At 46.4% G+C, this 15,210-nt stretch overlaps 1 protein-coding gene across 7 annotated transcripts in view; it reads right to left on the reverse strand.

The window, feature by feature from the left end:
• The window catches only part of LOC147026683 (regulator of G protein signaling protein-like), a 171,864-nt gene that overhangs the window by 54,206 nt on the left and 102,448 nt on the right, over positions 1 to 15,210 (reverse strand). For 6 of the 7 annotated variants that reach the window (XM_085882373.1, XM_085882371.1, XM_085882370.1 and 3 more), the window contains 3 exons: positions 13,766 to 13,984; positions 12,299 to 12,361; positions 2,025 to 2,244 (listed from right to left, as the gene is read on the reverse strand). In XM_085882373.1, coding sequence (XP_085738499.1) covers positions 2,025 to 2,244; positions 12,299 to 12,361; positions 13,766 to 13,984 — 502 coding nt within the window. The remainder of the gene's footprint in view (positions 1 to 2,024; positions 2,245 to 12,298; positions 12,362 to 13,765; positions 13,985 to 15,210) is intronic. The other variant, XM_085882372.1, reaches the window with a different exon arrangement.

Genomic DNA, 15,210 nt, shown 5'->3' on the forward strand with positions numbered 1-15,210 from the left:
GAAGGGGAAAAGGATTTGTACCGATTGGCAAGACAGAGGGACCGAGCTGGGAAGGATGTGCTGCAGGTTCGGGTGATAAAGGACGCAAATGGGAATGTGCTGACGAGCGAGGAGAGTGTGTTGAGAAGGTGGATGGAGTACTTTGAGGAGCTGATGAATGAAGAAAATGAGAGAGAGAAGGTTGGAAGAGGTGGAGATAGTGAATCAGGAAGTGGGGTGGATCAGTAAGGATGAAGTGAGGACTGCTATGAAGAAGATGAAAAGTGGAAAGGCGGTTGGCCCAGATGATATACCAGTGGAGGCATGGAAGTGTTTAGGAGAGATGGCAGTGGGGTTTTCAACCAGATTGTTTAATAAAATCTTGGAAAGTGAGAGGATGCCAGAGGAGTGGAGATTAAATGTACTGGTTCCGATTTTCAAGAACAAGGGTGATGTGCAGAGCTGTGGTAATTACAGAGGGATAAAGTTGTTAAGCCACACCATGAAGTTGTGGGAAAGAGTAGTGGAAGCTAGGTTGAGAGGAGAGGTGATGATTTGTGAGGAGCAATATGGGTTTATGCCAGGAAAGAGCACCACTGATGCGATGTTTGCTTTGAGAATGTTGATGGAGAAGTATAGGGAAGGCCAGAAGGAGTTACATTGCGTGTTTGTAGATTTAGAGAAAGCTTATGATAGGGTGCCAAGAGATGAGTTGTGGTGTTGTATGAGGAAGTTGGGAGTGGTAGAGAAGTATGTGAGGATCGTGCAGGATATGTACGAGGACAGTGTGACAGCGGTGAGGTGTGCGGTAGGAATGACAAACCGGTTTAAGGTAAAAGTGGGATTGCACCAAGGATCAACTCTGAGCCCTTTCCTGTTTACAATGGTGATGGACAGGTTGACGGACGAGATCAGACTGGAGTCTCCATGGACTATGATGTTCGCGGATGACATCATGATCTGTCGGGAGAGTAGGGAGCAGGCTGAGGCGAGCCTCGAGAGGTGGAGGTACGCACTGGAGAGAAGGGGAATGATAGTCAGTAGGAGTAAGACGGAGTACATGTGCGTAAATGAGAGGGAGTGTGGTGGTATGGTGTGGTTGCAAGGAGTTGAGGTGGGGAAGGTGGATGGGTTTAAATACTTGGGATCAACTGTCCAAAGTAATGAAGAGTGTGGTAGAGAAGTGAAAAAGAGAGTGCAGGCAGGATGGAGTGGGTGGAGAAGAGTTGCAGGAGTGATTTGTGACAGAAGGGTAGCTGCAAGAGTGAAGGGGAAAGTATATAAGACGGTAGTGAGACCAGCTATGTTGTACGGTTTGGAGGCGGTGGCGCTGACAAAAAGACAGGAAGCGGAGCTGGAGGTGGCAGAGTTTAAGATGCTGTGATTCTCGTTGGGAGTGACGAGGATGGACAGGATAAGGAATGAGTATATTAGAGGGACAGTGCAGGCAGGACGGTTTGGAGACAAAGTGAGAGAGGCAAGATTGAGATGGTTTGGACATGTGCACAGGAGGGAAGCGGAGTATATCGGGAGAAGGATGCTGAGGATGGAGCCGCCAGGTAGGAGGAGAAGAGGAAGGCCAAATAAGAGGTTCATGGATGCGGTGAGGGCGGACATGCGGGTGGTTGGAGTGTCAATGGAAGATGTGGAGGATAGAGCGAAATGGAGATGGATGATCCATGGTGGCGACCCCTAGCGGGAGCAGCCGAGAGAAGAAGAAGAGAAGCTGTAAGAAAAATAATTAAATCAGAGTGAAGCAGCATTCCTCTACTAAATCTTTTCATCTTTCCTTAATTTTTTTCCTGTGCAATGTTGCCAACTACTGTATATGCCTAATAGGTTAAATTCTTCCATATAATAACGGCACTGTCTTTCCATATAAACTTTCGTCCTCATGCAACTTTTGTTCAATGTAATGGCAGTGAAAAACACCACTGCAAAATAACGTTACTATTTCTGCTTTCCTTTATCTTAATCCACGCTGTTTGCCTAAGATAAAATATTTCCCACTTTAAAAATGAATGAAGAGGGTGAAAGCTTCTGACCATAAAAGCGAATAGTGGGTTCTTGTGGGTAGACGATGGACCCCCCATTGCCCAAATCCTCCCAAGTATTGAGCAACAAGTCTTCATATCCGGCTCGATATCGATCTTCCCATGGGTGGGCTGCGAGTTGAGCCAGTAACAAGGCCAGTTCAGCTTGATGAATTGCAGTAATCCCTGAACAATGGGCCCACTTCATTGTCCTATGATTGACCACAGGGACCTAAAGGAAAAAAAAAAGTAATATTTGAAATAATTTTCACATCATCTACTTTTGTGGATCACAACAACCTCTGCCATGCAAGGGTATTTGAAGGATAATAAATATGAGGAGTCTAAAGTTTTAAAATGCAGAGCTAAACGTACTTCTTTACAAGTGTCACCAACACATAAATGCATGTGTATAAGGAAATGCAAGGAAATTTGGGCATAAAAGAGGCCAGTTAGCTCCTCTGTGTGCCTTGTCGTTATTCCAGTGCTCCCATTCATTGCAGGTTTTTGACCATGTCACTGAATCACAATCACCGACTCTTTTAAACCACTGAATTTTTAATTCCACACCCAAACTACAGACGAGGTAGCCAGGTTGATACAATGATCCAAAGCACAACTCCAATTTGATTGCAATCTTTATTATACTTCATATCTGTGCTCCTTACAAGTGTGGTGTCTGATTTCAAACGAATCTGATCATTGTGCCTCCAATCTCTCTCGTTTATTACCTCCATCACCGAAGGTGGACAGAGGTTATGTTTTCACCACTGCCTGTTTGGCTCTTCATCTCTGAGCAGGATATCTCAAAAAGTTATGGACAGATTTCGACGAATCTTGGTGGCCAGGTTGGGTTTTATTTGATTGACAAAGAAAAATTTATTCCATTTTTAGTGAAGATCTGGATATGAGAATTTTTAAAGGGATTCTTCACCATTGAGTGAGAGGGCTAAAAACCATATACAGTATAGCACGGTATTTCAAAAATTTATGATGGATTCCGACAAAACTTGGTGGACTGGTTGGGTGTGTGACAATGACGAATTGATTCAATTGTGGTGAAGATCCGAATTTCGATGCAATAATTTTCTCACTTTTTAAATGATACTTCACCATTGAGAGATGGGGCCAAAAACTATACATATTTCAAAAAATGTGGATGGCTTATGACAAAATTTAGTGGATGAGTTGGGTAGTTGAGAAGAACAAGACGATGAGATTGTAGCAGTTCTGTAAAATTGCATTCCTCAGAGGAAATGGCACACAACATATAGCGATCCCACGGCAGTTATTTCAATAGTATATGTTTAGTTAGTCCTTTCCATATGTCTCGTGAGTAAATGGGAAAGATGTGTTGTGTAGGGCTTTTAGTTAGGTCTCCAATCTTCAATCCTTGCTATTATTCCACTCCTTTGCCCCACTTTGTCTCTCTCACGAACCACGCAAGCAAGCATGGACAATAACGATGAAAAGAACCAAGTAGAGCAGCACAGTGAATGCCTCATATGCATCTGCCTGCCATTTTCCATTCAAAACTGCGTGCCAATTTCCAACTGCCATCTCACCCCAGACCTTCATTGTGCTCATCACCACATTACCATGCTCACCACAACAACTCCACACATCTCATAAAAAAATCCCCACACCAGCTTACGTTCACGTCTTCATGACAAACACCGCAGTAACAAACACCTCCCTCTTCGCCACAGACGCCGCCATTACGAGCATCCTCCTACCTCTCCACTGCAATGCCACATTACAATCTCTTCACTACAAATGCCAGGATGTACTCCCACCTCTCTACAACCGCCGCAACTGCCACCTATTCATCGAAGCCTCGAAGAACGCTGAGAGAACCAGAGTCGGGTTGTTTCGGGGCACAACTCAAAGTGTGAACGAGCGCTGGAGTTCATTCGTGGACGTACAAGTAGCGCGGGGATTTCCGTAAATGACCACGTTTGAATTGAGACCAGCGCATGTTCGGAGCCAGAGAGCGCTTCCCAAAACCCTGGCTCAATGTTAATCTTGCATCTCCGATGAGTGGCCAAGTCAGTGAGCGAATGAGGCCATTTTTTGGTTTCGGGGCCTGACGGGGCATGGCTGCGGCACGGGACGACCGCTATGGGCCAATGGGAAGGCTAGAAATCACCAACAGCCCCATTTGATCTGACTCTGAGCTCCCCCCTCGCCTGGAGCTCATAAAAGGAGTGAATTCAGCCAGAGAAGATCAGATATCATCAGACATTGATTGGGGTCAGAGATTGCGGAACCTCAATGGGGAAGCAGACAGCGGCAGACAGTGCAAAGAGGGCAAGCTTCAGCGCTGAGCGAAAATGCCACGAGTCAGCGCAGTCATGTGTGAAATCAGAACGACTGAATACTATGAGTCAGGGCTCTTCTCATCTCATCAACACTCAGTTCGATTGCATTCAGCAGCAACAGTTACACTTACAGATTCTCACACTACTCCGATAGAACCTCTTTCTCTTACGCATCTTTCTCGACCATCTATCTCTCGTCTACTGTGGACACACAAGAGCAATTGGCACCGGCAAGTCCCAAACAACCGTTCTTTTCAGAGCGACCCAACCGTTCTTTGCAGAGTGAACCTTACTGACTCGCACCTCACATCTTCCTCTTACACCACGCTGCACTGCACTCGCAGCTCTCACTTCCACACCATAGAAACCCACAGTCTGTCTCCCTTCTTCCCCATTCCTAAGCGTTTAGGTTGCGCAGGTCCGCCCACCGTGCCAGGTATTGAGAGGTCGCTAATCCTCCACTGCTTGTTATCTCTCTGGGCTATGTCTAACTTTCCTCAGGTTTGTGTGTGTGTGAAGGCACCTGTCATTCCATAATTTAAAGACTGTCTAAGAATATTCAGGGTAACTCTGCACTGTCTCTTCTCTTGTAAATATTGTATGTCTTTTGCTGCACCCACAAATTCCTTGCTTTCCCTTGCTGTACATTTGCAATAAATCCCATACTGTGCCACATCATTTTCCTCGCTTTTGTTAAATAAATGTGCCTGTTAGAAATGTACCCAGCTCATTTTTATCTTTTCCTCCATTGGTCTAGCATGGTCAGCAGCTTAGCGCCAATACAATACACCCCAAAATCTGCTTAATAGCCGGTGCATACTTGGCAGTTCCGCTCGGCTGCAGCTGATACGGTAAGTAACTTAAGTGATGCAAGTACGCATCAAGGGCGCGATTCTCCGATAAGGTGACCACGTGTTCCGAGTTAAACGGTTGTCAGACGGAGGACACTGGGTCACGTGGTCAAGTTATTGGCGTTCGTGGTCGATTCGCGACCCGCCACGACACAAAGTTATTCGTGTGCGACGACCTACAATTCCTGGTCAGTCCTGAAAGGAACCAGGGACCTCCTGAAAGGAACCTCCCTCGTAGTTCCCCGGTGACTACGACAATATTTTGATTAAGGTCCAGATGCAGATCCGGCCTATCAGTGGGATACAAAACGTAAACTGTTTAGCCTGGCGGAGGTATGCGCTGTCCCAAGTGCTGTTCCAGTTTCTTATGTACTTGATGATCTCTGGAAAAGTTCTAAATTAAGAGATACTTAAGTTTTAATTGTGGATGTTGAGAGACAGTCATAAACCCTGAAATATCACGTGATTCAGTGGAAAAGCAGTAACCCATGAAAAAAAAAAATATCCGATTTTATGTTGTATGTATTGTTGCGAATTCGCGCCCGCCGGTGTGCGATCGGCTGCTGGACTCGAATTGCGGCTGCCTCGCCCACCGGAACGGACAATTCTGTCGTGACCCTCTCGGAACAACGCCGGGAGCTAGTCACGGGTGGGCGTTTAACCCCACCACGACCGTGCCAATTGCCCACCCGCGCAGGATAGGGTTGCTCGCCAAATTCGATCTACCTAAGTACCTGAGCAGATGGTCGACCGGGCGATCGTACCTCGCCGCAGGCCGACTCCGGACACGAACCGCTTAAGCGGTCCGTTCCGTGCTTCAGTGATAATCGAGCGGTGTTATCGTCGGCCTTGATGGTTCCGATTAATTACTGGGCGTATTAAGCCCACTATGAACCCTTTACGCGAAGCAGGTTGGAGGGTCAATAAAGAAAAGACGAAGCGAAACGGGAAAACAGTTCACACAATGCACATTTATTACGCGACACACAGAAAGCACACATATACAGCCAAACAGTCAAATGCACCTATAGCAGTTAAAACAAAAGAAACAACGACGCAGAGTTACTACCGACTGCGCGCACACACGGCAACACTTATACAGTTCTACTTTACAGATGGCGCCAACACACATTTACTCAAAAGCAAAGGAAAGAAGCCACCCTCATAGACAAGGGGGCAGACGGGCCTGTAGGCCAATATGCGCGTGTGACCTGAATGAGCGGCCAGATCCGTGAGACCGGGTGGGTCCTACCCGCGTCCTCGTGACGCGTTGGCGGATGAGCCGCAGATGTGGCCGCGTGGCTGTGCCCCGACTCCGTGTTCCTTGGTGGGTTTCGTTGGCACGACGTTTGGAGTGGGGTGGGAACGGGGTCCCCTTGTTGCACTATCTCAGCACGGGGGAAAGGGGGAATTGTTGATGCCCTGGGGGAGGGAGAATGGCTGGCTGGCTTGGGTCCCGCGACGAGCGATCTCACACCGCGACCTCGTTGCCGACCGCCGTCCTTCTCGCCTCGGACCCGAGCTCCTTGGCCTCTTCCCACAACTCTCCTCAGCCGACTGCAGAACCCAACTCGATGCCTTTGCCACCCGACTCCACTCTCTGCCACACCGATGACTCGACTCACTCTGCCATGCCGACACACACTGCTACTGCCACACTCTGCCACGATTCGCCTTGCGCTCCCCGTTTTATAGACCGGCAGGAGAAAACAATATGCAAATTTCCGGATCAGGATGAGCTCGGGGGCGGAGCCACGCTCACCAATTGGACGGAGGAAAAGTGGGCGTGAACCTCCCCTGATCCTAGAATTTGCATATATCGATTTCACACAGACGTGCCTGGAGGCGGGGCCAAGCCGCTCCGCGCTTGCTAATTGGACGGATCAGAAGTGGGCGTGTCGTGTTCTTGATCCGAATTCTCCCTCGGAAAGGCCGCTATTTGCACTCGCGGCTCGGTGCGTATCTTGAACGAGCCCAAGACAGCCCGACGCTCAGTGTTTGTAGGTGGTGCGGGAATGGTCGTAGAAGGAGAGAGGTGAGGGTGGTGGAGGGTTTATCGGTGGTGGTTTGATGGTTATGGTGCCGTTTGGGAATGACGATGATGCGATGTTTGCGGGATTGAGTTGTGAAGGTGAAGGTCGTGGCTGTTGGCATTGTTGTTGTCTGAGGGTTGGAGCGTGGTTGTAGTTGGTGACGATGGCTGGCGTGGTGGTTGTTGTGTGATGGCGGTTGAGACGTGGTTGGTTCAAAATAAAGAGAGAACAGAAAAACGGCTATCTCAAAGCGTCGCAGTCCGAATGAATCACATAAATTCCCTCTAAACAACGGGTTTTGGGCTAACTACACATGTACTTAGAGTTATCCCACCTACGGGCCCTGAATGGTGGTTTGCGAATTTCCACAGCCGTAACAGTATTCTACAGAAGCAATACCTTTTTAATCCCACATGACAATGAGCTGCACCTTACATTTAGTGTTGGTGATGCCAAAGCAGTGTCTGGCCAGGGTTATTCTGGATAATTTTACATTGCCTTCCCAGCAGACAGTCAAGGCAGGAATTTGAAATTTGCCCAGGATACCACCATTTGCTCGCCTTGCGTTCAAAAAGGACACTATGGTGTCTTTCATGTCCACAAACTAATGCCGCCAGACAGGATTCCAAGTTTAACATCCATTCGAGGGACGGCACACACATTGATGAATCACCCTGCCTGTGAAACACTTGGATGACAGTTTATAGCTGGTTTGGGATTCAAACCCAGACGAAACAGCTGAGAGGGGAGTGTGCGTACCTCTAGGGCCGAGACCATCCTGCCAGCCCTAATCCCATATGCATTCCACATGATATATTATTATAATTTCTGTATATATTCCACAGAATCAATTCGTATTAATCCTGCATATTTTGTTAATGGTATAGAGCCCAAAATCATTATTGTAAGGATCATATATTTATTTAAATACATATTTTTGTTTTTTTACGGTTTTATAAACCACATGCTGAGATTGAAATGCACACAGCACGTAGACTCTTTAGAATAGTTATTTCCATCATGAACATAAAAATAGCACCTTCCCTGTGGGAGTTGTGTAATTGAATACATTGGGTAGGGTAGATATCACCTCCCCCCACCCTCCTCATCGGTAGATATCGCCTCCTCATCCCGTTGGGTTTAAACAAACATCAGCGCGTGATGACGTCTGCCATCACTGCCATCATCATATCGGGCGTGCATGTATTACTGCCATGGCATTCAACGTGTGTGTGTGTCTAACACCCGCATTCGTGAATGCATGCCAAATTCTCACATTCCCATTTATTGTTTAAAGCCTCACAAAGTCCTTGTTTGTCTGGTTGTCTGTATGGACATCTACCCTGTAATGTAATTTATTGCCGTCAACCCCTGTACTGTATTGTGTTTCCCTAATCCCCGTTTATTCCCCTCCTCCTGAAAATGACAGGTAAACGAACCAGGATATGACCCAACCTCCCTGAAATAATTGCCCCATTTCCTGGCTTTGTGCCGTGGACATTGTTGAATGTTTGGGGTTCATCCCAGGAGCATGGGGGGTAGAAGGGATTTCCCCCATGTTAACTTCGGAGCTCCGCTCTTGATGACAGCCGGAAGGACCAAATGACTGAATATCCGGCCGGGCAGCAGAATGGGTGGGGCTGCGGGGGAACCCTCCAATGGATGGCATGGGGGGCCGACTCGTGAGATCTCATGTGGCCCAACAGCTGGTCCCAGGCCAACTCGGAAGATCTGGCGTGTGGATCATTGGCCCCTTCTACCCCAGGGGCTATAAAGCTGCGCTCTGTGGCTGTTTTGCACTCTCTGCCATCGCCCCTGAGCTACCTTGGTCCTGGTTGTCATGGTCTCTTTCATCTTTTGCCTCGAGCTGTTTCGGTCCTGGTCGTGGCACGCACTCAAACTCTCGTCTCATTGCCCTGGTCGGCGCACTCGTTACTTCCCTGGTCCTGGATGCATTGGTTCGTGCTCCCGATGGAGCTCATGGACCCTCAGTGGTGGAGAGCAATGTTGGGGCCATTTTGGAGAGCGGTACCAAACTGGGGAGGGTGACGGTGACATACATACCAGTAGGCCAAAGCCACCCTGCCCCTCCCAATTTGTCTCCCCGTGTGTGTGTGTGGTCTGATGGGCATCCTGTTTTGTTATCCAGTAGGTAAGGCTGAGGTTAAGCTAAGTCTGCAACTTGTACATTTCATTTCCTTTTTTTTCCTTTCCAAATACACATCTTGATTACTCTTTTCACTGCATTTTCCCTTTTCCTGCCCCGGTTGCCCTTTGACGTCATTAAAGCCCTCGAGTTCCCTTCCCTCCTTCCTGTACACCTCATCGCTTATTGTAAATAAATTATTCTTGCCACACTTCCAATCTGCCTGTGGTAATCCTTTCTTCCATTGGTCCAGCAAATGTCCATATGTGGATTAGCCTGGAGGTTACAATTCCCCAACTAATTGGCTCTCATATCAGTCCGGCATGTGCTAGCGGAAAGCTCGGACGCATTAATCAAGATCCAATGAAGATAACAGCAGCACAATTGCCAAGGGCACGATTCCCCGTTAAGGAGTTCACGTGTTCGTTGGTAAACAGTTGTAGACGGAGGACCCCGAGTCACGTGGTCAGGTTATTGGCATTCGAGGTCGATTCGTGACCCGCCACGACACAAAGTTATTCGTGTGTGACAGCCTCGATTCCCAGTGAGTCCAGGGAGAACCAGGGATACCCCCACCCTCGTACCCCCACGACCCCCGGGTCCACAGCAATATATTAAAATAATCTTCATTTTCCAGTTTGATACTGTTGAATTATTTCCAGTTATTCAGTTATCCAGTTATTATTTCAACTTATTTCCAGTTGTTACTGGAGTTCGTCAGGGATGTGTACTTGCCCCCACACTTTTCAGCACTTGTATGGACTGGATTCTAGGGAGGATGTCGGAGAGATCAAGTTGCGGTGCGTCATTTGGGAATGTCAAGATCTCGGACCTTGACTTTGCAGATGATGCAGTCATCTTTGCGGAGACTTTAGACATCCTCTTGGGGGCCCTCGAGGTGCTGAATGAGGAGTCGGAGCCGTTGGGATTATGGGTTTCTTGGGTCAAAACTAAGATCCAGGCTTTCGGTGACATCTTGGATGCTGCTGTCCTGTCTGTGTCTGTTTGTGGTGAGGATGTTGAGGTCGTGGAGAGATTCACTTACCTTGGCAGTGATATTCATGTCTCTGCTGGCTGCGAGTCAGAGGTCAATAGACGTCTGGGTCGGGCCTGGGGAGTCATGGATTCACTGGATCATGGGGTGTGGCGCTGCCGGTACCTGTGCGGGAGGACGAAAGTCCGAGTCTTCAGGTCCTTGGTACTTCCAGTCTTGCTCTATGGGTGCGAGACTTGGACTCTGACCAAGGATCTGAGACGGAGACTTAATTCCTTTGGTACCAGGTCTCTTCGGAGAATCCTTGGCTATCGCTGGTCGGATTTTGTGTCCAACGAGCGGTTGCTGAGAGAGACTCGGATGAGATTTGTTACCTGCATTGTCCGTGAGCGTCAGTTGCGGCTGTATGGACATGTGGCTCGTTTTCCTGACTCTGATCCTGCTCACCAGATTCTCTCAGCGAGGGAGTCTCATGAGTGGAGGAGGCCAGTGGGTCGACCACGTGCCTCATGGTTGCAACAGGTTGACCATCATCTCAAGGAGATGGGGATGGGCCTGGCATCTGCCTGGGGGATGGCCAGACGAAGGCCCCTGGAGTACCGGCGGAAAGTGGACGCAGTGACGTGCTGTTCTGGCACATGCTCCCATACCTGACCTGACCTGACTGTTGAATTGATTAATTTGTGTCCATTGTGATAATGAATCAAAATTAATTTGTGCCCATCACATGAAATCAAAATAGGAGTGTCCACCAAAATTTATATTCATTGGAAAGGAACTTGTTATTTTGAGTGTTTCGTCCATTATGACTCCACTGTAATTTTCCTGCGACTTACTTGGCTTTCAAAAGCCAAGAACCCAAATGATTAATGGTGTTGCTATCTGCTGGATTTGAAAACATCAAATCTTGAGATACTAATCCCCAATCCTCACCACTCAGGTCACCTTTATTCTGAGACATTGTCTAAGTTAACACGAGTTTTTGCCTGCAAGATGGAAGGAAAATTCCATAATAACACATTGATTGAACGTGTTAGAAATAAACATGAGATGCAGAAATATCAGATGCACTTGATGCGGCAATGTCGAGCAGACCATTTGCATTCTTGGCAGAGAGTGAAATGGATCAAAAAAAATATGAATTTCCTTGTTCTTCATTTACATCCAAAAATAAAATAAATAATCGTTGCCAGTCAGTTCTTTCTTTCTCACAAGACTGCCTCGATTAATCTTGCTCATCGTCTTGCAAGAAAATAAATGATTCATTACCTTTGTTTTCTCATTTGCGATCATGACCCTGGCATAAAATATTGTCACTAATCATTTTAACTTTTGGCACTTCATCCTGCATTATAATCCAACACAAGACCCAGTACAACCCCTGAGATGGGAAACAGTAACAAGCAGTGATTTTTTTTTTTCCAAGAAAGGTATTCTTACTATAATTCATGGACCGGTGTATGTGTGTGTGTGTGTTTGTTTGTTTGTCGCACAACTACTCCTATAGTTCTGGGTCAATTACATCCAGAATTGCTACGTACCACCAGCATGGTCCCAATTAGTGTATTGGGGTGTTTTTTTTTATCTTTGCCAGTGATCTTGTGGGGGTGAGGAGGGGTGGGGGACGCAAATTCTCTATGTAAATGTGTATCATGTGGTGCTGCCACCAGGTGGGGGAGGATATTACAAGTCTCCACCATTTACAGTACAGTGTTCCTGTCCCCACGTTTTCCTATGGAGTGAAGTGTTTTGAATTATAAGCAGTCGGTATGTTTTTGCTTCCTGCTTAACCTAGATTTTTTGGGCTTTTTTTTTTTTGCTCATACAGAGCTGGCAGTTTTCGATACACCACCCGAATAAGGTATGCATCAGAAGAACGTGTTGCATGCTTGGAACAAGATTGCCCGTTGGGCAGGTACTCTGCTAATTTAAGTAACTTACAACAGTGTTCAGAAATTTTTTCTTTTCTTCATTGATAAACGTCTTGTAGGCTGCTTGCAGAGCCTGAAAAAGAAGAGTGGAGGTATTAAGCAGGACTATACACCTGACATCTATCTTTGGAAACTTCATGAAGAACAAGAATGACGCTTGGTAGAGCAGATACCTCCACCAGACTGAACAGTTTACGTTTTGTATCCCACTGATGGGCCAGATCTGCATCCAGACCTTAACCAAAATCGAATTGGCTTGTTCTTGACACCTACCTAACTCATCCATCAAGTTGTGTCATAATCCAACCACAACTTTTTGAAATATCGTGCTATATGTAGTTTTTTGGCCCCATCTCTCAATCGTGAAGAATACCTCAAGAAATTAAAAAATTTTCTTCTCCGGATCCGGATCTTCACCAAAATTGAATCAATTCTTCCTTATCACACACCTAACCTGCCCACCAAGTTTTGTCCGAATCTATCCATAACTATTTGAGATATCCTGCTACATATCCTTTTTGGCCCTATCTCTCAATGGTGAAAAATCACTTATAAAATTATAGTATCTCGATCGAGACCCAGATCTTCACAAAAATCTAATTAATTCGTCCCTGTCATACACCCAACCCGTCCACCAAATTTCGTCCAAATCCATCCCAAACTTTTTGAGGTATCCTGCTCACAGACAAACAGACAGACAGACAAACAGACAGTGGTGAAAACATAAGACTTCATCCACCTTTGGTGGCAGAGGTAAAAAGTTCCAAATACAGCTTTCTAGACTTTCCTTGCTCCAAAATACTAAACCTGACACAAATAATAATCTTGATTTGTCTGCATAAATATGAACCATTCGTTTTTTTTTTAAATCTTGAGCCGCGTCTCGAACGTGGCTCCAAGAGAGCTCCGTGTTCTTCTTCTCCGTGTTCTTCTTCTTCTTCTTCTTCTTCTTCTTCTTCTTCTTCTTCTTCTTCTTCTTCTTCTTCTTCTTCTTCTTCCAAAACCTTTAGGACTCAGCTCTTTTATATACAGGATTCGGATCTCCTTAAATACTAAAGACCTGTACACATCCTCACATTGAGGGTGCCTTTTGAGAGCGTCTATCATCAACTTTTAAATATATAAATTTGCTTTAAAGTTTCGAAAAGTTCACGTTACTATTTAAAGCTTATTCCGTTTAATGTGTTGTAATTTCGTAAATACACGATTTTCTCGTCATGAACAGGAGCCTCCATGACGGGTCTCGCTATTGGCTCCATCAAGGCACGTGACAAAATATCGGAAGTTGTTATAATTGCCTTTAGGACGCGGCTCTTGGACACATTTGTCCTTGTTTTAAATCATTTGCAACAGCCATTAAATAGAAGAAAAATTGTTTCATTTCATCGGCGCCATAAAAATATCACAACACAAAAGTAATGGACGATATGAAAACTTTTACGTTCTGCACAGTGAGTTAAACTGCATGTTGGCATACCTTACTAATCTTGTGCTGAGTTTCACGCATACGAGGCACTGTGGCACCATGCCTTGCATGATGACCCTTAATGCCCACACAAAGGGGCTGCTCCATGACGACGGGGTACTCGAGGTGCGTGTATATCCGTGATGCAGAGTGCTTGCGCAGCATAACTGCATCGCCCCACTGGTCACTCTGCCTTGGTGACTGGTGGTCAGATCGGCATGAGGATAGTGGCTATTGTTATGTGGAAAAAAAGCAATTAGAAAAAATAGGAACACCACTTGGAAATTTTGAAAAAGTACACATCATATTTGAAAGCAGCAATACTGGAGAAGGGTTTGCTTAAGCAATAACATAGTGGAATAAAAAACGCTAAGTATTAAAATAGTAGCAAACAAGATATTGGCTGACACACATGCTGTTTCACCAATCCCTAACTCAATACAACTTGGAAAATCTGGTAATGTGCTGACCCAGCTACATCACTTTCATCTTCCGGTAAGAACTCCTTACCGGAAGATGAAAGAGCGTGTGACAACCAGGACCAAGGTCGCTCAGGGGCGACGACAGAGAGGGCGAACCAGGCACCGAGCACAGATGTCTATTGAACTCTGGCTCACAACATGCGGAGACATGAATATCACTGCTAAGGTAAGTCAATCTCTCTGTAACCTCAAAATTATCACCACAGACAGGAACAGACAAGATAGTAGCACCCAAGGTGTCAATGAAAGCCTGGATCTTAGTTTTGACCTGGGAAACCCATAATCCCAGTGGCTCTGACTCCTCGTTCAGTGCCTGGAGAGCCCCCATAAGGGTATCTAGCATCTCCGCAAAGATGACTGCATCATCTGTGAAATCAAGGTCAGAGATCTTGACATTACCAAACGATGCACCGCAGCTTTATCTCGACGACATCCTCCCCAGAATCCAGTCCATACAAGCACTGAAAAGCGTGGGGGCCAGTACACACCCTTGACAAACTCCAATAACTACTGGAAATAAGTCAGAGAGGGAACCCACCACACCTCACAGCACTCTCAGTGCTAGAGTATAGTTCATAAATCAGATTGATCAGTTCAGTGGCACCCCACGAAGACTGAGAATCCTTCAGAGGGCATCCCAATTCACTGAATCAAACACTTTGCAGAGATCAACACAGGCTGCGAGCAGCCCCTGTTGAAACTCACCTGCATTTGATGAGGACCCGAAGAGCAAGCATACGGTCAATCATTGACCTCTTTTGTGTAAAGCCCGACTGCTCTGGGCGCTGGTGCTCAAGCAGTTGGTGGCGAACCCCCATCAAGAATTATCCGAGCAAAGACCTGGCCCGGCACTGAGAGCAGTCACCCCTCGGTAATCATTACAGTCCTGGTGATCACCTCTCCCTTTCTAGAGAGGGACAAGGCCCCTCTTCCAGTCAGTTGGGATGATGCCTGTGCTCAAAACATATCACAGAA

The sequence above is a fragment of the Eptatretus burgeri genome, chromosome 5 (genome assembly GCF_056783735.1).
Source record: "Eptatretus burgeri isolate ZD-2024b chromosome 5, Ebu_testis_v1, whole genome shotgun sequence".
Lineage (NCBI taxonomy): Eukaryota > Metazoa > Chordata > Myxini > Myxiniformes > Myxinidae > Eptatretus > Eptatretus burgeri.